A 25,889-nucleotide genomic window follows, 5' to 3' on the forward strand; every position below is an offset into this window, starting at 1 on the left:
TCCAGCTGTGCCTTGAGATTAGACGGAAAAACAGAAAGGAGAGTGCCAGCAGGACAGCTACATAATGTAATGCTCTAGAGGGGGGGCGGGAGGGTCAGAGGGGCGCTCAAACCAGGCCAGATGGAGTGGGCTTGTTGGAAAATGAAAAAGCATGCTTTTTCGCTTTTTGCCAAACTGTTGATACCCAGTATGATGATGGTCCACTGGAATCCATGAACCCAGTGCAACAAAGTTTCAATCAGATTCTGACCTGGGATCTGCAGATGTTGGTACAGTGACCATCAAATGACATATAAAGACATCTGCATGGTGGCCACACTGAAGAGGTAACATATCCAGGCTGCCTACCATTACCCACCCAATCTGTCACCAAGAATTAGATATTTCTTGTGTGTCATTGTCTTGAAGCAGTAACCCCTTGGGCAACTACAGCCAGTCTTTATTTAAAGGTATTCAAGGTATTCAAGGTGTGGAACGCCGACAAAATACTGAGATAAAGTATTCATGAGAGTACAGTATATTCATTCACGTTGTGGCATATTTCATAGTGTCTCTGGTGTGAAGAAGTAAAAATGGCAGCAACTGCTACGCAGGATCTCAGTTGGCATTGGGAAATGACTACTCACAGCAATACAAAAAGTTCTTTTGCATGAAGTTCTCCTGGTTGTCAGCGTCTCATGTGTATTTCCCTCTCAGCCAGTGCTGCCCACACACTACAAAGTGGTAAAAACGTGTGCAGAGACCCACTGTCGAGCCCACTTGGATAGTCCCAGGTGTTCAGTGTTATGAGTCACACACACACACACACACACACAGACTCAGTCACACGTACAGTATCTTTCAGCATCTGGCAAACAATTTCAAACAAATCATTTGTCCATTTCAGTCCCTCTCCATCCCTGTCCTAAAGCTCTTAAATGCCTCTGGAATAAATGATGTATAAATCCATTATGAATGACTCTTATAGTTCAATTTGCATCAAAAAGCTCTAAATAATGTTCCAGCTGAGGACGGTTTACTCTGAAACTACCGGCTAATACTTTGAAAAGGTTAAGAGGGAAATGCACTGTGTCAAACACAAATGTCCATAAAAACAACCATGACGAAAATGGCAAATGGATTACTACTGCGCTGGGCCCTACAGAGGATTAGTATTAGACCATCAATCTCCTGTTATATTTTAGAGATAGACACAGAAACAGAAAGAAAAAGAAAGAGCCAGAGAACAGAAAGACCAGACACGGGAAGATTAAGGCGAGGATTATGTAATCATTCAATTCATTTCAATTATGCTCTGGCACGAGGAGCTGCTCCTCTGGGTGAGTCGATCAAGTGATTAGGTATGAAATGTGAGAGCCAAACAAATTTGTGAGACAACTTTTCAGTTGAACAGCTGGCAACATAAAGGGAGGTTGGCTGACAAGCTGCACTTCTCTGCAGCCGTGTAGACAGACAGAAAGTGAAGCCTGAAGTCTTTTGGTTTGTTCTACGGTATATAAAAACAGAACAGCTTATATCACGTGATCTGTCCCGTTTATATGAACACAATATCTGCCAAAGGTCAAAGGTCAAGGTGACTGTGACCTTCTGTATGTCCCATTCTCACTAACGCTACATGTGATAAGGAAGGAGTTTCATTATATCTGATAAATAAATAAATAACTGATTGTCAGGCTAGTTCTGAATTATCTTTGAACAATTTGAAAGACGTTGTATCCATATTTGATCTCAGTGGACATTAGAGATAATAATAACTTCACTTCAGCCCCACCACATCAAATTCAGGACAGATAAAAGATGAATACGCATTTCACAGCACCATCCTGCTCTATTGCAGATGTAGACAACAGAGATAGAGAGAGAGGAAGACAAAAGGTCCACTGCAGGAGGAGATGTGAGGAACATGTTTGAGAGAAAGTGAAAACAAGTTGGGAGAATGAAAGAGGCTCAAGGGTTTCCTACCTACAGTATGTCTGCGTGTATCAGACCTGCAGGGGAGTTGGTTGCGATTGTCAGGAGTGCACTGCAGTGCTTGAACAAGTAGGCAAAGCAGAGTCAGAGAGACCATGAATAAACCCTCTCACATCTCACATAAGGACAGAGCATGAAGTAACGTCCTACTTTAGATCTGTCAAAGAACAAGAAGCTTGTGTAGAGAGTGAAAATAAAAAGAGATGAAGACAGGGTTTGGACAACAGGTGAAGCTCATCGACTGTAAAACTGCAGGGATTAAATATCAGACTAAAAGAACTTGAACAATGAACTTCATTTCCATGTGAAAAAATTTTGTATGCCTGGACAGGACATATTTACCAACACAGTAGCGAACAGGTTTTCGAAGGACTGACATTGTAGTTCATTTTGGAGATTTTAAATTATAAGTGAAAGTCACAAGCAAACAAGGCATATTTAGCATAGCAATACCTGCCACAGCCATCTACTGAGCTTGGACTAATAAAAAGCACAGCAGCTTTACATACTGTACCAATAAACTGGGCTACAAGACAAGAGCAGCTGCCAACAGTTAGTTTACAAGACAAAGAGTGACAACATTACAAGTGGTCAAATGAAATATAATCTGGCTTTAAGGCACATTTATTATCATAGTGGCTAATATCTCTGACCACACTATATCATAGAAAGTACGTTCAGAGAAGAGCAGTGCTTCTACACAGAACCCTTCTATATAACAGGTTGTTTATATGGAACCCATGAGAGAAGTCAGTCCAATACAATTGATAATTAATTGACATTGGTTGAGGGTTGCATGGACTGACACACTGTTCCCACAGGTCCCAACTAGTGTGTTAAAATAAACAGGCAGCATGAACAGGAGGGATTACAGTATTTCTGTTCAGCTGCTAAAATGCTTTTAATGGGCAATATATTTAGAGGAAAGATTAAGAGTAGTAACAAAAAGGAAGCAACTAAAACTTATAAAAAGCCTTTAATTCCAATGATGCCTACTAGTTTTGGCGTTTCAAACCTTTCCAAGTAGCTTCCACAATACTACTACATATTTCTGGTTGTGTCACAACTCTGACGTCTAACTCTCCTCAGACTGAAGAAGCTACTTGATGACGAGTAGTCAAACATTTCAACCTAATATCACAACAGGTTGGAGGAATTCTTGCTTGTACCACCTCACATCGCAGTATAACTGCACGCATGTTGAAAGCTAGATGATCTTTTAGTATGTTATGGATGCTTAATTTAAACTACAGCACAATGCTAATAATTGGTGATGGTATGTAACACAATACTGTTGGCGATGTATTTGAGAGGAACTCAGTGTCCTGTCCACAGTGTCCACGTTTGCTTCAACCACGTGTTGTCCACCCAGACACCCCTGATAACCCAGTAAGTACCATTTACATGGCTTTAACTGTTTTCCAGCAGGAGCTGACCGCTGGTGATAAAACTTCCATTTGACAGCAGTGTGTGTGTTGCTGTGATGTAAATGTCTGCCCCCGGGTGCGCGGTGGACATTATGCCAAATTGAATCTATTAATCACTTTTAGGTAAGTGTGTGTGTGTGTGTGTGTGTGTGTGTGTGTGTGTGTGTGTGTGTGTGTGTGTGTGTGTGTGTGTGTGTGTGTGTGTGTGTGTGTGTGTGTGTGTTGTTGAGGCAGAGCGAGAGAAAGGCAGTGAGAAAGAGAGGACACACCAATAATCCCATGTGATAATCTCCCTTGCAGTCAGTCAATAACAAGAGCAGTAAAGGGTGGAGGGGGCAGAGAAAACACTGAAACAACACTCCTCATCCAAACGAGTACAAAGGTCGCGAATAGGCTTCACCCAGTGAAAGATGTTTTTTTGATGCCACAGTCAGAACTTTATACTGACGCCTTTTCATGTCACACAGATGTCAATGTACCAATCAGATGATCTTATGTCATTCTTCATTTCCCCTCTCAAGATGTGCTGTCTCAAACTAAAGGAAATGTTCCTGATTCTCTTGCTTGCGCTCCTCGTAGCAGGTCGGAGGTATCCCAGCTCTCGTCTTACTCAGACTGTATCTATAAATGGCACCGACTGTGTTGAACTTTCATAAGAGTGTCTTCAAACTCAGTCACTGCAGTGCTTTTTACATGGAATGACCCCTGTGCAGAACATCAGCAGGTTCGTTTATATAAGGACCTCAGTACTGTATTAACACCAGTATGAAAATCCTGAACCATTCTATTAATAGTTTAATGCTTCAAAAATATGGGTCTTGTTTTTCTTAAAGAAATTCTATATATTTAAAGGAAAGATTTGGGGTCATTGAAAGATTCTACAGTCTGTTTGCATTTATTTTTGTCAGTACTACTGTGATGACATTTTTCTGTAAATGTCATAAGTTAGATTTGTTCAGGAATGTCCATTCACTCCATACACATTTTACCTGGATCAAGATCAATCCTGCTCAGTGAGGCATGACTTTCCTAACAGTGTAATCAAACATCTCAGTATGTAGCCAGTGCTTGTATGCTGGCATGAGATACAAGTGAAAAAAACAAACACAACAACAACAAACAAACAAACATGAAATACAACCCTGCACAGACTAATGCACATATGTGCACTCCTTTAAAATGGCTTAACTGTGTCAATCCTACGCGATAAAGTCGCCGCACACGAATGCACAGCATTATCTCAGGAGTGCAGCTTTTATTTGAAACGACAGCAGGTGTATCGTGTGTTTGATGAGAGAAAGCATTGTCTGCGAACAAACGAGTGTGCATTGATAGGCTGGTGCGCAGGCTAGCAATGCACCAGAGACTGATCTGCGAACAAACATCTAAACAAGTAGGGAGTATTTAGTGGAATTTAACTGTACCAAGCATGTGCCCATGCACTGGGAGACACTGACACTGATACTGATAGATTGAATTGCACAGTGATCATTTATAATATTGTGTAATATTGACAGGTACATGATGACACACAGAGGCGTGGGATGAAGGATAGACTGAGGAGGATTCTTCACTAGTAGACAAGGTGAGATGAAGACAAATGGTGACAGCAGCAGGGATCACACAGGGTGCAGTCACTGTGGACACTGTTTTGTTGGAATTACAGCTCACTGTGGTTTGTGTTTCTTGAAGTTTTGTGGGTGATGCTGATCACAGAACACACATTCAAATCTTTAGTCTGTGATTCCTTTGCCCTTGATGATGGAGGTGAGTACCACTAGATGATGATGAAGTGGAAATAAGATGAAGACGAGGGTCGTTTCTGATAAACTCCCCTGCAGTCCTTCACAGTAGACTCATCACAGACATTCATCAGTAAAGACAGGGTGACACTGATGATGATGATGGCGTGGAGGGGGGCTGACTGGTCACATAAAGCGTGAAGCGATGAATGGGTGGGTGATTCCATTGAGTCTGCCTGGTACCTTGCGCTTTCGCTCAGCCCGTTCCCGGGAACGCCTCCTCCTCTCTCTGGCTTTCTCCAGAGCTTTCAGGTCCGGAGGTTGGTCCATCTCGGACCTGGCCTTCTTAATGTGAGCCGCAGCATGCGCCATGGCTGCCCTCTCACCGCTCCCTCACGAAGAAAAACTAAAGCTTTGAAATCACTTTCACTCCTCCTGGAAAACTCGCCTCATCAGCAAAGGAAAGAAGTCCCCACCTGACCAGGTGATCCTCTTTTACTGCCCAAGGTCAAAATGGTGACAAGATGATGAAGATGAGAAGAGGACAGAGGCAGCGCTGATGCCCTCTAGTCCTCTCATCCACCAGCTCACTTTACCCATGCAGAGAGTGTGAGTGTATATTGCAAAGCTCCCTGCCTGCCGCCTGGATAACAGCATCTGAGACCAGGATAGAAAGAGCGGGGGGGTGGGCTAGTACACGCCACCGAGAGGTAAGTTAGATTACCAATAGGAAGGCAGAGAAGTCAGACAGAGGCAGGGAGGAAGCCCCCCCTCCCCTTACAACTCTGGCTGCAGAGGTAATAGCAGATGCTATGGCAACCTGGGAAGCCTCTGATTTGGATTCTTCAAATAGATGAAATCTCCGCTTATCACGCAACAGAAGGGGAGGTGGGGGTGTCAGTGGGGAGGTGGGGTTCTAGAAAAAAAAAGGGAAAAAAGATGAGGGAGGAGTCAGAGGCAACCGTGTGTGGGAGGGAATACAAGACACGGAAGCATCAGCGTGTGTCCTTTGGAGACAGAGCATGGGCGGTACCACCTTTATTCAAGTCAGAGGGGGGGTTACCTGCAGTGAGAAGCTACTCCCAGATCAACCTCCCCTGTTTGCATGTCTAAAGTGGTTCAGTCTGCCTCTGTGACTGGGAGATTTTGCAGCTCCAGAGCAAACACACTCACACACACACACACACACACACACACACACACACACCAAAACACATAAGTCAGTTTATTCTCTGCACAGATTTTTAGCTCATAGTCATGAAGACAGTAAAAACAGTAAAACTACAACACTGGAAATGTGGGAATGAAATGAGTTGTACCTGCCTGTGGGAATACATGTCACCTAAACATGACACTTAAACATGCTGGCCCTGGTTATTTTGCATGTACACCTGGCTATAAGCTGTGTATATGGAGGTGAGCCCTACTACTCTACTCATGTCTACACACTCCCTGTCCATGGTGCTGAAATGACAGTGCTGGACCTCTGGCGAGCTTTTGGAGAAACTAAAGGGCAGCAAAGGATCAATAACCAGAACTATTATCTGCTATATCTAGAGCTTAAGATGCCTGGTCAAAAAGCAATAGGGGAATTCATCATATGGTCACATGAGTTGCTGGCATCAATGTCTCAATTCCAGGAGCCCCTGAGAAAAACACGCAGCGTCCACCCAACCGACCATCATCTATAAACATTCACCACCACCTACACTGCATAGTGCTACTGGTCTTCAACAGCTCATCATGTTTCTTCATCTAGAATGTCAAAGCCCTCACTGAACAGTAAGAGACAGACTGCAGTGTTTGTCTTCTCAAAGGCCTCACCCTTTTTACTTTTTAATACCATGGCTCCACCTCATGGCCATACCCAATATTACAGTTGAGAAAAGCTGGATCCTCTGACTCTGGCTGGGAGCAGGTGCATGACAAACACAGCATGAAATGAAGAGAAGTCGAATCATCATTAGCACTTAATAAGGCCGGTTGAGAATGTGATAATGAAATCTTTTAGAGCACAGACATGAAAAAATGTCTGCTGTGACTCTAAGTATTTTAAGTGAAGTGTTTTCCACACTACATGTGCATTAAAAGGAACTTACTTATGTATATACTTAGCACTTTTGATAGATGTGGTTAAATGTTTTGGGATAATGGGTGTTGTTTTCTATGACGGCTGAAAGGTTGGATCAGTCAATTTCTTGGCAGCTCGTCATATTCAATATATGAACCACCTCTCCTCAGCATCACATCACTTTCTACAACCACACATTCCTACTACAGAAAATCTGTCTGCATTTCATGTAGTATCTGAGATTAGTTTATATCAGTTAGTATGCAGAGTGACTGACACAAGAGGGTTTAGATAGTCTGAATATACAGTACAGGCGTACGTGGTGTGTTAATACAGCCATGTAAATGTGCAGCAGCTCAGCATTTCTGCCTTGATTTGCAGCTCATTGTTACGTTTGAAGGTAAATATATTTATTGGAAGTGTATAGCCTAATAAAATATGACCATAAATCTTCCAAACCCCTGACAGTTACTATGCATACAGCAATACAACAGCTATTTACAAGCCTAACGCACCACATGTATGTGAACATTTAGCAATAGAGGGCATGTTTTTTACTAAAAACAGTGCAGACACTGAACCCAGCTGAGTCCATACAGTATAAAACACACGCAATCGAATGGAGAAACATCTGGGCACTTTTCTTAAAGGTATAGTCCATCATCTCAGCACCTCCACAAACTGACACAAATGGCTACATATGAACCAGGTGTGTACTGCCCTTTTAATGAAGGCAACAGCTGGGGAAAGGGGCAATCCAACCATGTTATCATGTTACCAAGCTCTCAACATGGTTCTCTCTCTCCATCTCTGGCAGACCCATAATAAAGATCAAGGGTTTTTTACAACCATCTGAAATATTTTGAGCACAAGCACTGGATGGACAGCAGGAGTCAAGCGAGTTGAAGATGACAAAATGTGAACTATACCTTGAAGTGGTTCTGCAACACAAAAAGCTTCTGTTACAAACCTCTAGACTAGAGATGAAGCATCACCTTTCTTAGAGAGCTTTTCAAAAAGCCCTTTGTTTCAACTAAAAGTAAAAACTTAGCAAGCAGTTAAATCCTGCTTTAACTTAAAGCAGTAGTAGTAATACTGTACATAAGTATTACCATTGGATGTCTGTGGTAAGTCTGCCTGTTTCCTAAGCTTGCCCAGATCTTCACTAACAGAGAGGGGGTGTATTATATCAGTAATCTGCAGAGGGTCTCAGAGATTAAAGGACCTCCAGCTGCTTCTACATTCTTACTGACTCTCAACACTGCTACACAAAACACACACAGTCCTGACAGCCTGTGGAGTACGACAGAGCAGTGACCCCTAGGCCTGGCGAGCTCAGCAATAGTTAGTCAGGTAATTGGTTCAGGGGAGGCTGCAGCGATGGAGAGTCAAGAAAGACGATTAGGAGAAACTGTGCCATTGTGTTAGCAGGTCACTGCAGTAACTGGAGAGAATGTTAACAGATACACAGCAGCAGAGCAACAACGTACTCTACATCTGCAAATACTGCATATGTTGAGAAGTATACAAGACAAGTACATGTACTCAGACTGCTGACTGTGGATGAGGATAGCTGCAGTGTAAAGATTTAGTCAATGCTAAAATTACAATGACCAAAATGACAGGTAGAAGAGTGTGAGTGTGCATGAATGTGTGGACAGAAGTAATGGATTAGCGTTGGGGGCCATCTGGATGCCTCTACTACAACTGTGCAGCACACAGGTTGTACAGTTCAGCTGAAAATATGCTTATCCCAGTGTTTAGATCAATACAGAATGGAGAGCTGCTGCAGCTGCCTCCTGCAGCAGTGATGCTAAAGGAACTGCTCAACAGTACCTACAGTATCACAAGGCCCTGGATTCAGTGTCAGGCCCCATTCACTGGAACTTACCTAGAAGAAAACAGAAGGAGCTTGTAGTTAAGATTGGGTGTGGGGGCTGTGATTGGCTGAGTCAGTAAATGACTTAATAACCAATAGTTTTGGGCAATCTAGTAGTGGGGGAAGTGAGACTGAATAAACATCAGAAGCAGACGCTGTCAGCTGTCTGTGAACACCGAACCAAAACTCTAACAGCATCCACTGAGAGGAGGTCAGAGGTCATCAACCAGGAACCAGTGAACAAAGGAGAAAGATCAAGGAGGATGTAGAGAACTTCAGTTATGTGACGACATCTGAATCAACTCCAACAACACAGCAAGTGTGGAGTGTTGAGCAGACCAAAGGTAAAGCAGGTATTACTTCATTTTCACATTGTCTGCTTTAGGACAGCTGGGTGTTATTTTTGCATTGGTTGTAGTACATGCTGTCACTGCAGAACAATGTTGTTGTAGGTGTGTATTTGAAAGTGAGGCCCATCAAAAGATCCCTGTACATGTTCACTACGTGGGTGAAAAGAAGGCATTGGGTGCGTAAACTGTGACGGATGTTTTCAACATGACAGTTCATTTCAATTATTTAAATCATTTTAATCATCATTTTCTGTTACTAATGAACTTAGTGTTTACAGCCTTTCTGATCATCAGTGTCATTAGAACCAATAAAATAATTTCTCAAACCTACGAAAATAAAACCGACAGCAATAAATTATACTTTGTGCCTTGACTTCTAATATCATTATGTCCATGGGGATTTCAGGATATACAAGACATCGTTATCATTATGTACAGAATAAACCAGGAAGTTTTTATTACAATTATTTAACCTGCTATACAGTACATATCTTTTATGCATTCAACCACAAATAACGTGGTAACATGTATGTGTGTGTGTGTGTGTGTGTGTGTGTGTGTGTGTGTGTGTGTGTGTGTGTGTGTGTGTGTGTGTGTGTGTGTGTGTTACAAATCCTTTTCCCCAGAATGATGGACATAACAGCACCTGTTTACAGCTTAAAACTAAGGTGTTTACCTGTCTTCACACCTTCAGATGAACTCACAAACCAGACAGAGAGACGCCGCAAGCGACAAAAACATCCCTCCAGCCCCTCAGAGGGCCTTGTTTTCTTAGAAGGGAGGGAGTCCCTCAGGTGCAGAGCCTAGAGGCACCATCAACCGAGCCACGCCTCAGCCTCTCTAACCAGCAACACACACAATTAGTGACATGTTGCTTATTATAAAGCAGAGCTTGTGTCTTGTCTACAAATCTGCATATTAAAGTGATCACGGACATATGTCCCATGTGGAGGGTTATCTGTTTCCACTGTGTCCGTCTTTGTAATGTATTGTTTCTTAAAGCCATTTAAACACAATCCTTCACCTCTGACATGCTCACATGAGGGAAGGCAAGGCGCTGGGGGTTGGGGACAGTATGTGTGTGTGTCTGTGCATTTTTCATGCATCTGTGGGTGTTTTCTCAGGCTTTGGGGGGAGGGTCTTTAATTTATCTGCAGTGCCAAAACAGCCATATGATTATACTGAAAAGCTGAAATTGAGCTGTAATAGGTGTCACTGTGTTGCTCCAGATAGCGTCAACACACTACAATGGAGTCAATTAGCTCTTTACCAGTTGTCTGATGGCACCCATGGGACAGATAGAGCCCAGTCTGGCCAGGCATCATGTTACAGCTCTAATTGTAATAGCTGTAATCACTTAATGTGTCAGTCATTTTAGGAAACTTCCTAGTTACGGTTTATTGATACAGATGATGACGGAAGCTGTCGAGTTCAACATCACGGTTCAAATTTCTCCAGTTTAACTGGTAACAATCTAAAAAATCCCATTTAGATTTAATTCTTCACCCTGCTCGTTGCTCGGAGTTTGGTTTCCACCAAGTTGCTAACTTGCTCTGCCTGCTGTTCAGAGTACTTCCTTTATTTAGAAACTGGAAACATACCTGCTGCTAGAAACAATGTAGATATGAGCAGTGCGACTGAAACATGACCATGGAATCTGTGGCTGGCTTTACAAACAGATCAATGAGTTAGAAGATGTTGTTTGACTATTCTTTGTGGATTGGAAGTTGTTGGCAACTGCTTTTACATTACATGTAGTGATCTAACCCAGTTTGATCCAAGGTCAAAACTACTAATTTAGTAGTACTTTAAGATTCTCTAAATGTAAAATGTTCAAGTCAAAAGTAAAATCTACTAAAATTAAAAACGAAATTTATAATGTCAAGAATGAAAAAGAAAATGTAATTTACAAATAATATTTATGTTCAAAGTAATTATATGGCATTAAGTTAAATCATTAGGTTAGGATCATGTTGGATTTACACAATCAAGCACAGTGTATTTCATGTCCAAACCAGACCTGAGCCCAGTGGAGTTGCATTTGTAAGTTCCTTTTCTGGTATCGCCCTCATGCTTGACACCTATTTAGCTTAAAGTCTGACCCACCTGACTGAACCCAAAGATAATACACTATCTAAATTTCTGCCGAATCTGAATTAGAGAAAAGATACCCTATCTGAACCCTCAGGTCCCAACGCGTTTGGGTAGGGTCTCCATCCTAATGGCAGATAATTGTACACGCTCAAACATCAAACAATACTAAACATGTACTTAACATAATTTGAAATAAAATGACAGAAACCACTAGCTTCAGTCTTTCAGTTCCATTATTGTTTCCTCATGTCTCTGAAACATAAGCTACACATGTGACTACAGTAACAATTCCCTTCAAATCAAGCATAGCTGTATCATTTCCCAACACAGCGGCTGCTCTCCATCGGCCATCGCCTAGCAACAAGGGTGTGGGCGTAGTCAACAGCAACAGTGAAGCAAGGGCAGGCAGAGAAAAGACTCTCTATTGGGTGTGTGTGTTGGATAACTCAGTCCCTTGGGTTTCATTAGCAGACCCTTCTCACCTAATGAGATTACACACACACACACACACACTTCAGAAATGAGTTGTAGTTCTGTGTGTGTGTGACAGAGAAGGCACACACACTTTCCAAGTGCCATCATCTGAATGTCAGATGTCACGAATGGGACAATCAAGTGTTCTCATCTCCACTGATAGTGGACACAAAAGGGTGAGCGAGCTGTACAGACAGAGAGAGAGCGAGTGAAAGCAGGCGTGGTAGAAGGGAGTTGATTCATCTGAGCCCCGCCAGAAGGAGCCAAATGAGCCGTCCCAGAATTCCCCTGAGGCCTTGATGACATCATCCACTGCTGCTCCCCTCACTACTACAAGCATTATTCATTTTTACACACACACACACACACACCTTTAACATGTCCCAGTTTCTGCCATAATGTTACATTAGAGGGCTGTGTGCATACAATACAACACACACACCCCCACACAGTCTGACCCTATGTTTAGATTGCTGTCATGGCTCGATCAGTCGTTTGCATGTCACAAAAACACTGGATGTACCGCAAAACCTGATCTTTAACACGTTAGAGGAGGTTAATAATAATAACATAATAATGTGTAAGTATTATGGTTTAGATCTTAAATCTAACCATCAGTGTGTTGGACAAAGAAAACAGCTTTCCTGTGTGTGAGAAGGGACCAATGAAAACATCTGTACACGACTGAGTGCTACAAGATAATACTGAACTCGTCCATGTACAGCTATTGTTATCAGAGCTATTATATAGGATACAACACCTTCTCTGGATTATTTCAGAAATGGCCTTTTTCTTTTCTGATACTGATGACAGTGCTACACAAAAAAGCTCCTGTAGAGATAATACACTATGTTAGTTAAAGTGATATTATATTAACTCTGCTTTCAATAATAGCAGAAAAAATATTAATCGATATATTTATTTATGATAATGACTTCAGTCTTTACTTTGTTTGCAAAGCTAACATTAAAGCAATGCTTCTGTTTTTTTCAGCTGGTCTTATTAACATATCGACGTCTTTATATATCTGTCACAGTAGCTCTTGGTTGCTACAGATGACCAACTGTATCATCAGAAACTAAAGGAACCTTATCACCCCCAACCCAATATTTAGCAAATGACATCTCAATCTGACTGATCAGATTGTAATAACTGTGGGTTTATGATGCCCTATGAAGCCTTATGAAGTTAGTTATGGCTTCCTGATGTAAAGACCAGCCAGACAAAAGCTATAGGGCTATAGCTTTTGTCTGGCTAAAGAGTGAGATTGTAATCCAAGCTGAAAAGATGGGCCAGGGAACTGTGGATATGGTGGGATTAGGGGCTATAAACCAAGGAGGAACAGGTGGTTTCCACCTTCCACAGGAGAAACCACAACAAGAAGCAGAAGACATGGAGAGCTCGTGACACATGGTGCACTGAGCTTCAAAACGGAAACGTAGAAAATCATTTAAGACTTTAAAAGTTGGGAAAGTAAATAAACTTGAACATAGAATGTGACCCACATGATGTTTGTATTAATTTAAATGTATGTGTAACCAAACGTTGCCCAAAATTCAAGTTTGACACCAAATGTCCAATGTTAAGACCTTATTTTACACCTTTAGAAAAGTCATAGACAAACAGAATTAGCACTAAAAACTTGCAACGACATTAAGAAATTCCTGTTACTGTTACTGTCAGTGACAATGAGAGCATGACCTGCCAATCAAGCTTACCTGGCCTGTTGCTCCAACCACCATGCCTGCGCTCATGGGTGCTCCTAAAGAGGCCAAAAAACCCCAGGGTGAAATATATCCAATGTGTTTATGACTCTGAGCGTCCGAGCCAAGATGGAAGCGTGCGCACCGTGTGTAGTGTGTGTGTGTGTGTGTGTGTGTGTGTGTCTAATATGGGGAAAGGGGGGAAGAGGCATAAGTGCAGTACAGTCTTCCCGACTGTGAGTGGATTAGTGAGTAATGTGCTGGAGGTATTAACACACACACACACACATAGATGTGTGCACATTGAGGGGTGTGTGCATTCTTAGAAGGGATTATGTGGACAAAAATAGAGGAGTCTTTTCTACTGACCTAGAATCAGAATGTTACAATAAAGAGACAATGGAGGGCGGGGAGTGCCACACACACACACACACACACACACACACACACACACACACACACACACACAGGTAGTGTGGAAATACAACCCGCTGCACTGTAGCATAATGCACAAAAACATACTGTAACTCAAGCCGTGTTGCTCTTTACAGTTTTATTTTTCAAAAATATCAGCAGAAATGACTCTACACTCAGTAAGTAAAACTAAAGCCAAACAGTGAACTGAAAGATGAACATTGTGCTCAGTGACTTCCTCTTTTTGCTGCATTATTAGCTTAACTTTATTCCTCCAGTTGATTTGTGGGGATGACGTCATGTCTGCTGAGCGTGTTCTTACTGTTACTGATGCTCACGGCTGAGCTTTGTCTTCAGCTGAAGAAAAAAATAATAATTTAAATAATTAAAATATATGATCACATTTGATTTTAGAATGTCACTCCACTGATTTCATACAGTATATATTCAGATTACTGATGATAAGAGAACTGATATGAAACAGCTGTATAGTATTTCTTTGGCTCCGTAAGATGTTAATAACCAGGATCTCGTCCCCATTCTGTGTGGAAGTACGAGATCCAACTGATGGAACACCTCTTTAAAATGTGTAGCATAAATGGTACTGTTTATTGTTTACATGGTTTCATATGACCATATCACTGGAGCTGTCCCTGTGTTACCCACACCTCAGAGCGGAGTGTGTGAAAACTGAATTCTCTTCCATATCTCAGGAAGAGATGAGCCTTCAGCCTGCTTGTTAATCAAAAAACCCCAGTCCGATCCAGAGGATTTATAGGGTTTATGAAGCTTGTTGCGTAAGTATGTGCTTATGGCTGCATCTGGGTTTAGGAATGATTACACCATGCAAAACCTCATTCACAATTGATATTGGCACCTGGCTATTGTTTAAACTCATACTTGAAAAACTGAACCCATTCTTTAATTGTTTTAATTGTAAAATCTACACACAAACCTACTTAAGCTGGTACAGCTGAGTATTTGCTACATAAATATCATCTTTTATCATCAGACACAGTGTCTCAGTGTGTCCACTACACTAAATCTACAAACACATGATCACATCAGTGATATAATAATATAATAAGAAGAAATAATAGATTAGTCTCCTGTTCTGTCATCATGACAGAAACCTTTAACCACCCTTTTACTCCGGAGACCCTCTACTGGCACATTCCCCTGCTACCAGTGCTCTATAGGATTAATGTAGGGACGAGTGTCTGTCAGCAGGTGACGCTACAGCTGAAGCAGCACCACTGTACTTTATTTATCAGCCGCATGTTTCTGTAAACTGCTGAAGTCTCTTAATGTATAAAATAAATTTGCTCTTGCCTGTATGACACAAACTATAGGTCTATACATGTATAACATCATTTCCTCAGTTGAGACATTGAGACAGATGAGGCTGACATTTGGCCTTCAACCCCCTACAGCTTGTGTCAGTGCTCAGACACAAACGAATGCTAACACACACACCATCCCACATACACACACAGCAGCATAGAAACAACACATAGGACATACAAAGGTGAGGCTCAGGTATATTTATGCACACACACATCCCCCATAGGGTACTGAATAATGGATGGAGGCTAAGGAGGGAGGTGGAGAAGGGGCTGCGGGGGGTGGGATGGTTATTATTCACCACAGCTTGTGGACACTAGAGGTGGGGGTGGGGGCTGCTGGAGATGAAATAGAGCAAAGAAACATGGGCTCATTACACTCCACGAGAACACATTTCAGTAGCGTTTGAATCTCTTGTGACAGACACACACCGTTCCCTTTCCTTCCTGCACCCTGCGATGATGATCCAGCACTGCAGCGGTTAAGAGGACCTGCCTGTGCCCTCGGTGACACCGACGGCAGGTGAAGGCTGCATGAGAGAGGCAGCGCAAATGGGCGGGTACGTTCCGCATTTAAGGGGACATGTGGGGGTCGAAGGTGACTTGATGGCGTTTCAGGGAATGGAAAAAGGCCCACGGGATAACAGCCAATGAAATGATGTCTGTATCCAGTTCTGACTGGTTATTACCTGCCAACCAGTGGTGAATCATTACACCAGTGCAGAATGACGCCTGGATTAAAATGTTCCTGTATTGTTGGGATAGTGCTTGATTTATACATGGATGTAGTCATCAGCTCTTAACCTCTGGTCTTACAACCAGTCATAAAATGTTGTTGAGAAACATTTGTATATTTACCAGTCTCTTATAAACCAACTGAAAATGCATGGCACAAGTTTGTGTTGAAATTATGAGCTATGTCTACGGGGTGGACGGGTCTCTGTCTGAGTGTGTTGGTGTGTTTGAAATAGACAGGTATGCTGTTTTTTTTCTAAAAATCCTTTTCAGCTTTTCTGAAACTCCAGCCATGTAAGGAGTGACCAGGTATTTCCATTGGACCTGGGACTCCGACTGTTCCCTTGTTGTTTTCCTGGAACAGGGTGCTGCCTTGTTGAAGGCCCACTGGGGGCATCCACAGGTCTTGAGAGCTGTCTTCCTTCTTTTGGGCATCTGTGGAGGTGGGGATGTTTTGACTCAACTTTCAGATAACTTCAACTGGATGACTCTTGTCTGTAAGATACTTTACCAACTTGTATTCATACTACTGATGAAGATTCTGAATGCATGCATGTGTTTACTGTGCATAGACAGGTTCTACACATGCGCAATAGAAACCATGAAGGCCTCCTGACTAGAAGAAAACCTCCTTTTGGTGGGTTATTTAAACAATATGAAAAAATCAGAAAGCAAAAACAGTGTTTGCAACCAGTTGACAAGAATAGAAGCAAGTATGGAAAATGAGCAAAACACACATCGTTTTCAGTTTTGCAATTCACAATCACCGTTTTTACACTCTACAGACAGGGTCCAGGGACACTATTACATTGTACCACGATTTCAGCAAACGGAACAATTGAACTACTGTATATGATTTTGATGTTTAGTTTCCAACTCTGTATTATATTAATTATTGCACATAGTAAGGCTACATGAGATTGGTTATTAATGGAATAGACTTATAACATGGAAGACATGCAAACAGTTTTGGTACATTCTACAAAATTGTGAGGCTATTAATGTACGCTTAAGTCACAAATAAGTTAAAGCGTACCTAAACAGACAATTTATAAGCTCTTTGTGGAAAACTCTACAAGTGTAAAATTGACCTCAGTAAATAAAGTCTGAATGCAAACAATATAAATGCATTGAACATTCCCTACCTTGCGATGCATATTAATGAAAAAGCACTGAAGAGTCTAAGTTGGAACATAAATCAGGTGGTTAATGTGGAAATTAAGCTATGCCTCCAACTGACTGTCTCAGACTGACCACTTAGTCTGTCTGTAACCTCCGGCTGAGGAAAAGATTCCGCAACAGAGGTTGTATCCTCTGACCCCCCTATTGTAACTGATTATGTACTAATCTGATTCCTTCATGTGAACACTGATGCTGACCATAACATCAACAAAGATCTCCAAGATACAGACAGACAGCACTGCCTTGTCTTTCTTTCCTCTCTGTCACTTCTGAGAAGCAAAGGGTGGAAGAACACGAGGTGCAGTGGAAGGTCTTGCATAACAAAGCCATCTTTCTGTGCTGATGAATAGACTGGCCTTTTTGCCTTTCGCTCTAGCTACTCAGTGAACTGTCATGCCTCCAGTGCGGCTTTCACATCTATGACTTGCCTTGTCATCTGAAAATGGGCATTTAATTCATCCTGGCCAGGCGCTTCCTATGAACTTAGCTCTGTAACACGCACAGACTCTGGAATGTGGAGCAGTGTCGCTCCAAACACATACAAACACACTACTGTTGCCAAGAGTTGGTGGTAGCAGGGCTATCTAGTACTTAAACGTACCGGCATTATTCCACTGATAAGAATATGATGTGACGTGTTGTTTGTCTTAGTGCTGTCATATAAAGTTGCCAGTTATGTCTTACAGCCGGTGATTAAAATGTTAAGTACCTGTTGTGGAGAGATTTGTGGCACCTTACATGGGAACTAAGAAACAGTAGTCGAAGTCAAATGACCTGTTCAGTTTTTAATTGAATTTAAATGACAAGGGAATAGGGCTACATGAAACTGAAAACAGATCTATCAATAAATTAAAGTTACTGTAATTATTCCGGTATATTAAGAATAATTTGTGACAGAAGCAGACATGAGATGCATTCTCACATTTGTTTTTTCTTTCTAACCTCTGAATGAATGTGAATAATACAATTACTCTATTCTTGTTGCAGACCAAACCATCCAATTCACAGTCCTGACAACGAGAAGCTGTGTCTCAACACCAGTGTGACGATGAATAAGATGAAGAGAAGAGTAAATCTGCCACAGAGGGATACCACCAGTTTGACTGACAGGGTGTGTTGGAAACCATCAGCAAATCAAACGGGCTGGTGGTCATACTGCTGCTTTATCATGTGACACAGCTCGGTGTGTCACATTCTTTATCCACAGAGGAGAATCAGGTTTCATTCCAAAGCAGCAGATTTAGCAGGATGTCCTACTGGAAGGACGACAATAGAAAATGATAATATTAAAGGTACATCTACTGGCGCCTGTGTGTGTATAACGTGTGGCGAGGCTGCGCCAGTGGGATTAGCAGAAACAAAAAGTGATGTTGGTGGCGAGGCACAGTGAATGGGCCCCGGTTATACAGCCGAGCTAACTGGATTAGCCCAGCCACAGTGGGCTAGACTGTCATTAAGGCGTCATGGCTTCATGCCTCCAAACACACAGATGGACTGTGAAGGGAGGCAGGAGGGGAAACAGGGAAAGTGTAGAGAAAAAGCTGTAAGATGGAGATGAGGAGCTGGAGAGCGAGGCTGACAGAAAGTAGAAATTCAACATGTTGTAGTTACAAGCTGATGCTGGGCCAATCCTTCCCAAAGTGATCAGTGGGTTACCGCATGTTGTGGTCACATTTATATCAAATACCTTTTGCAGCAGTTACTTTCTTGATGGCTGTCCCTTTACCAAGCTATGGTTAGGCAGTGTAGTTTTAGGCTGTTGTGGGTGGGCTAGCAGCAGGAAAGAAATTCTTGATTGGCCCAAAAACCCAATTAAACGGACTATTCTTTCCCTGTAGACTAGTCTTTCTCTCAGCCTCGACACAGTGACAGATGATCTTCGTCTTTATCTCAACCTCCCTCACTGACCCCTCTTGCTCTGAGTTCCTTGCAGAACAGGAATCTGGCCAGTAAAGTCCTATAAGAATAGAAAAACTCTTACATTTGCTATATACTGTACAGTACACACTAAGGTATAAAGAGCTTCCACCAGCTCCAATCTAATTTTACATAAAAACCTTTAGACACCTCTGCTTCCTCCAAAGCTACTTTGTACAATAATAATGTACTTTGATGCATCATCAGTCAGCTTCTGATTGATTTGTCTGATGTGTAACTGATGAAAATATGTTTTCCCCGGGTTAAAATACAAGAATAACAAGCAAAGATCCAAAAACAGAGAGTCTAGAATACAAAAGATACAGCAACGTCTGGATGTAGTCAAAAGTCATGACAGTGGAAGGCAGGAAACCTTCCACTTTTATCAGAACTCAAAGGGGAAACACACATACTCTATATCCACCTCTGTTGTTTATCTCACCTGACAGAGCACCTGAGCTCTCAGCCTCAGGCCAAAAAGGCAGGGCCTTTGAACGTGGCGGCCTAGTCTTTGCTGGATGAAGAGACACACACAGGGACACAAGTACACACCTGCCAACAAGGAAGTCTGAGGTTTGATTTAGCTTCTCAAAATAGTGCAAATAACAGCAGAAAGTAAAAAGCTACACATGTGGTACAAAGGTACTATTGAAATCAAAAAGCCTCCATCCCCACTCACAAAAACAAAAACAAAAAACTGAATCACACACCACAGCAAATCTCAACAAATCCCCAGTGCACCTCTCAGCCACCACGGAAAGGTCAGTCTTCAATCAGTAAGTCAGGGGGTGGGGTGGTCAGAGCCTCAAATGAAAGTCTTTTGATACAGGGTGGGTGGTGTGTGTCTATGCTTGCAGTCTATATTGAGACTGAGGTCAAGCACTTGTATCCTCAAGCACAGACAGAGGCTGATGTGGCCTGAATGGTTACATCATGTAGCTGCATCAATGGCTGCTAAGTATTAGCCTCTTTACTCCATTCCTGGGTCTTTATTCATTGTTTTCTTTTGTTCTGAGCCTTGAGTCTCCTTTAGATACGCTGGATTTAAAGGACTGTGTCAGTGATATTTGTTTTGGTTCCTCAGCTACAAATTAAATGACCTAAGGTATGTGCAAACATTAGTTTCACGTGTGCAGTGGATTCTGAGTTTATCTAAAGATTTGTGGACAACTATGTGAACTCACATTTGTAAACGTTTGTGCACAAACCCACTCTGTCAAGTACTAAAATGTACGCATTTGTGGATCTTTAGCTTGATCAAAAACACCTGCAACCCAAACCTCACTGCACCCCAAATCTTCAGTCATTTGAGAAACATCCGATTTGAGCCCTGTCCTGCTTTAAAGGACAGATGGTTGACTAGCATCCTGCCATATGTATAGACCAGGGCATTTTGAGAGATTACTATGATTGGTTGCACTGAACCTGACAGCTGTGCCAACATTTTGATGTCACTAAGTTAAGAAATGAGTCCCATCTCTTTGCACTTGACCTCTTTTCTCTTGGAGGTGGTCTGGTGTTTTCACAGAACAGGAGGTAGAATGGCTGATTGGCTCTCTCCACAACATTAAGCATTATGTGTCAGCTGTGTTACTTAAAACTGTACAAAACTGCTAAACAGCAGCAGCGACAGTCAGTGTCTTCAAGATCATCTACGTGTCATGGTAAACTGAGACAGTGTTGTGTTTCGAGAACAACTTGAATTACTATATGACCGGGCCTGACATCCTCCTTCAGTTACAGCTGACCAAACAGACTGTTCTCAAGAGCCGACCAGTGTTTGTCCATGGATGCCACTTGGGCATGTTACAATATAACAGTATCATCCAATTGTGGCTGCACATGCATTTACAAAACCTTTTAGATTCAATCAGCAGTAGCTCTGACCACATGAGGCCCCTGTAGTCAGAGGGCGCTGACCTCTCTGACCTGGTCATTAATCCTTCTTTGCTCAAACACCTTGTTTAAGCTAAGATGGATTACTTTAAAAAGAAACTGTACAAAATGTCAAAGGTCCTGTTACCCAGACTTATTGAACAGCCTGGTAGCAGTGCAAAAATATTCCCTTTCAAAAGTTTGGTTTGATTGAGAGTCGCCCTTTTAACCAGAGAAGGCCAAGTACTTATTGTCGATTAAACCAGAGATGTCAAGTCAAGTCAAATCTCCAACTAGTGGAGGCATTCAGCTTTCAATCAGCTCTTCAGGTCTGGAAAACAGCTCCCAAGTTAATTCAAAGTCATGTCTCATGTCAAGTTGTCAACATGCTTGAGGATAAGTGCAAGTGAAAGAAAACAGTCTTTCTGGACAGATACGTCCTTATGTTTCTAAAGTCTTGAGTAAAATCAGATAGTCGAGTGCTGCACATGTACATAGTGTATATTGTCAGGAGAAACAGGAAGCGGAATTTAACATTTGTATCACAAATAGCTACAGTAGCTGGTGGTCGAAATCTGAACTCATTTCAGGTTATTTACGTAGTGTGTTAGGAAACCACTGCAGAGAGCAGTAAACCATTCAGTGAGAAATGCTCTCCAACGTTGGGCTTTGTGCTATTTTGTCAACATGTCCAAGCACATATCTACTTGATAGTGACACACACGCTGCTGTGTCAAATCCCAACATCAAGTCTATCGGTGTCCTTCTTTCTCCTTCTTTAGTCTGCCTGCTCCTTCACACTTGGCTAAACCCAACCCAGCTCACATCAAAGCCTGTCAGACAGTCGACCAACCACACCCATAATCAGCTGATGTATGCTTCTAATATGTTTTAATCACTTGATTTTTATATCCGCCCACATCAGTCATCAGTCTTCAGGAACTGAACATGGACTTGGATGCGTCCACCTGCCAAACGCACTGCAGCAAGTCAGCAAAGTGTAATGCAAATTCAAGTTAAAGCCAGAAAGGTCTAGAAATGTGGTGTCATCAGGTCAGCAACCTCACCTTTCAAATCCACACGGGGAACTCAATCTTTTCAAAGGGAGCACTGGAGCTCATCCAGTAATTCTTTCCATCATGTAGTCGCTCAGAGATTAGAGGGAAGATTTAGACTGAGTGACAGAATGGGTAATAAAGAGAAAAACACCACCAGGATTTGTGGCTTTGTTTTCAGCTTACTGCTTTCAAGTCATCTCATCTACTCTTCTATGATGTTTTGTCTTGTTTCTTTCCAGAACAACCATTGGAATGAATTTGCTGCTTTTCATCCAGCAGGCCTTCCACGGAGTCATGACCATGAGATTTATTAGACAGATACATGTTAATATGATAAATCTAACAAGACGTGCAGTATTTCTGCTGTATGATCGGGATGGAGCGCAGGATGGCGTGGGTGATTAATGAACACCCAACACAGAAACACACACACAACTGTCTTCCCTTTGAAATGCAAATGCTACACAGTGTACGTTATAATCAAGCTGGATCAAGGCCATGTCTCGAATGGTGTCTGGGTTAAGAGACAGCCCAACACACACTGTGTGTGTCTCATGCAATATAACTCCTCTAACATTAACTTTTTCTATTCAGATCTGCACAACATTTGTACTATAGAGGAAAACACAATTAGAGACTGGACCTCCCAGGTCCATCTGGGAAGCTAAATCATCATCCTCGCTGCACATATCACAGTTAACTAAAACTCTGCCCATGAACAATGTGTTAGAAAATCCAACTCCCACACAATTAATCTCAGCCAGAGGAACTCAAATTAGAGCCACAATTCACACCTCTACTTCCTTATTTTCACAATATAAATGCAATAACTTATGACTTCATAACTTTCCCATAAGGCTGAAATTACAGCCTCACACTGTCAGATCAAGCCCCAGCTGGGGGGGGGGGGGGGGGGACTCTACTTTTACCTAATCTTGATTCTTTTGCACAATAAAAGCAAAGTGTGTGTGTGTGTGTAGTGTTACAGTGTGGGTTCGTGGGCTTGAATGCACCGTGAGCACATCTCATCATTGTCTCTGGTCACACAAGCTTCAATTTCACTACTGTTGAGGAGAAGAACAAAGTGCGAGGAAGCAAAATCACACACTAGTAGACGTTTAGTTTCTGTGGCTGATTGGTGAAACCCCTGCAGCTAAGGTTGAACGTTTCATTAAAGGTCAGATATCAGCCAGTGCCTTGGTGTTGATAGACTAACTGTCCTCTTTGGTTACAAGAAAAAAGCTATAAAATTGCTGTGTTTTTGCTGAACATTTGAATTTTTAGATATTTTGGAGAGATTTAGAAACAACACACAGGTCTATGTAGAGAAGCTGCTATAGGTAAATATAGATTACAAAGACTTGCAACCATGTATTTACTGTTACACCTAATATCTGCATAGGTATAACAGAAAACTATGCAAAGGTCTCAGAAAAGGGAGAGGCTGCAATTAAAATCGTGGGCATACATTTTGCTTCTGCAGAACTTTTCTCAACTGTCTAGGAAGTGAGACAACATAATGTAGCACCTCAAGATCCCTAAGGCATTACTAATGGATAGATCCGCATATCAATAAATCATCTCTGGCCTTCCATAAGTGAGATGAGAAACGCTGTTTAGTGTCAGACTGAGCACTCCCACTTGAGCCTAGAGCTGCCTTTCAAACCTGTCACTACACATCATGGTGGTGCTAATGCAGTCCTGACGCTCAGTGAATGATGGCAGTTCATCAGGTTGAATAAAGTACAATTAGAAATGCTTGATGAATTAATTATATATAAATGTATATAAATTCAATGTTGATACAAAGCACAGATCTGAACTTAGAATTGTTGTATGAATAAATGGCAATATGGGTCAAATGCCTTTTTATTAGGTATTAAGAAACCGGATATCAACTTATCCTGCCAGTAAGCTTATTTCTATTTTAAATAGATTTAATATAACATTAATAAAAATGACTTATTAACCTCACAGAATGTACAATGAACCTATTTACAGGTGGAAAACAGGAGCGCCTGTGTGGCTCTTAATGTGGCTTTGCTTCCGCTGCATTCAGGTGTACAGTGTCACCTGTTACACCACCAGGAGTCAGAGCAGAGGCAAGTTGATTTAAGTTACTTCCTCAGACAAGCACACATCTCCCACCACGTCATATGGAGATTAACTGCTCATTCAAGCCATTCTTCTATTTTAAGCCTCCAACTTTTCGGTGTGGATCTGTACAGATAACGAGGAGCGCATCAGTCACATCCCTTCCCCATAATGGATGATTGTGTTAAAGTGTACAAGTAGACTGCACAGGAAAAACACAACACAGCCATGGCTCTCCAGGGAATAGCCACACCCGACCTCACCAAGGGAGTGCTCTTGGTGCTTTGATTAAGTCACAGCATGTTTAATTGCAGACAGTCGAAACCTGAATATTCTACAGAAAATGACCTAAGGATGCAAACTGTCACCCTTTAGGCCATGAACTGAAAAAACAAAAAAAACAAAAAACAAAACAAAACAGGACGGTGAAGTGAGAATAAGCTGCCAGAGCCTGAGATGTCGCCTCAGATGTTTTCTGCTAAAGGTTTTCTTTTTGGCGGCAAGGCTCTTGGTCGCCATGGCAACGTCCGCGTGTCATCCCTGCAGACCATCTGCGTTGTTGTTTTCCGTCCAAAAAAAGAGCCAGCATGGAAGGGTCAAACACACACACACACACACACACACACACACACACACACACACACACACATTAACACTGTTTTTATGTGGTCATTCATTTCCCAAGCCCCTTACCCTAACTCTAACCATCACAACTAGATGCCTGACCCTTCTCCCTAAACTTGACCCAATCTTAACCCTCAAACACCCAGAAAACCCATGTTCACACATAAACCACATAAAACAGCTGATGATTTAAGAAGTCAGTCTGGGAGTAAATTTTCAGCCTACAGCATCTTGGCACACACACACACACACACACACATCATCTTACTTCTGACTACACACAGGAACTGAAAGTATACCTCAATGGCTCAAAAGAGCTGATGCTGTGCAACATAAGTCTTTTGGGTATTTTTGCATTGAGACAGCAAAACTTTGCAGACATACACACACAGACATTAATCTCAGTCCTGACTACAACCTAAACCTAATCCTAATTCTCCCTGTAACCCTTGCCTCAGCATTTAATTGTCCAACCCTTCAGCTTGTGTGTCCAAACACAAAATGACGAGTAAACATTTTAGCTTGACTCTTTTGTCTTCTGTTTAGCTGAGTCACAGTGTGAACAGTCACCGGAGCAACTAGACACACCGGGTGCTTCCTCTTTACCCTTTCCGAGTTATTTCCAGACAAATCAGAGCAGACAGCAGAAACCAGACTGTGACATGCAGGTCGATAGCAGTCCACCTATTAGAATTGACTTTCTCTCTTTCTACCTGTAGTGACCAAGATCTCATCATTAAAAAGAGCTGTTCAAATGCAGCCATGTTAAAGTTCTCTTCAGCTGAATCATGTGGCTCTGACCTAACCATAACGCAACAGACCTACATACATGAAGACTTTTATCAACACTAACCATTAGGCTACCAGTGCACTCCAGTGCTAGTTTCTTTTAACCATGATCTTTGCATCCAGGTGAGCACAACTGTGAATATTACA

The 25,889-nt window shown here is 42.0% G+C and overlaps 1 protein-coding gene across 14 annotated transcripts in view; it reads right to left on the bottom strand.

The window, feature by feature from the left end:
* Positions 1–25,889, bottom strand: part of ank2b (ankyrin 2b, neuronal) — a 107,755-nt gene that overhangs the window by 77,023 nt on the left and 4,843 nt on the right. For 13 of the 14 annotated variants that reach the window (XM_026352694.1, XM_026352689.1, XM_026352688.1 and 10 more), the window contains exon 1: positions 5,384–5,767. The exons of the other annotated variant lie outside the window; for it this stretch is intronic. In XM_026352694.1, the coding sequence (XP_026208479.1) occupies positions 5,384–5,512 (129 nt within the window). In that variant the 5' untranslated portion in view covers positions 5,513–5,767. Of the gene's footprint in view, positions 1–5,383; positions 5,768–25,889 lie in introns of those variants that run through there. 14 annotated transcript variants of the gene reach the window in all.

Source organism: Anabas testudineus, chromosome 18, assembly GCF_900324465.2.
Source record: "Anabas testudineus chromosome 18, fAnaTes1.2, whole genome shotgun sequence".
Taxonomy (NCBI): domain Eukaryota; kingdom Metazoa; phylum Chordata; class Actinopteri; order Anabantiformes; family Anabantidae; genus Anabas; species Anabas testudineus.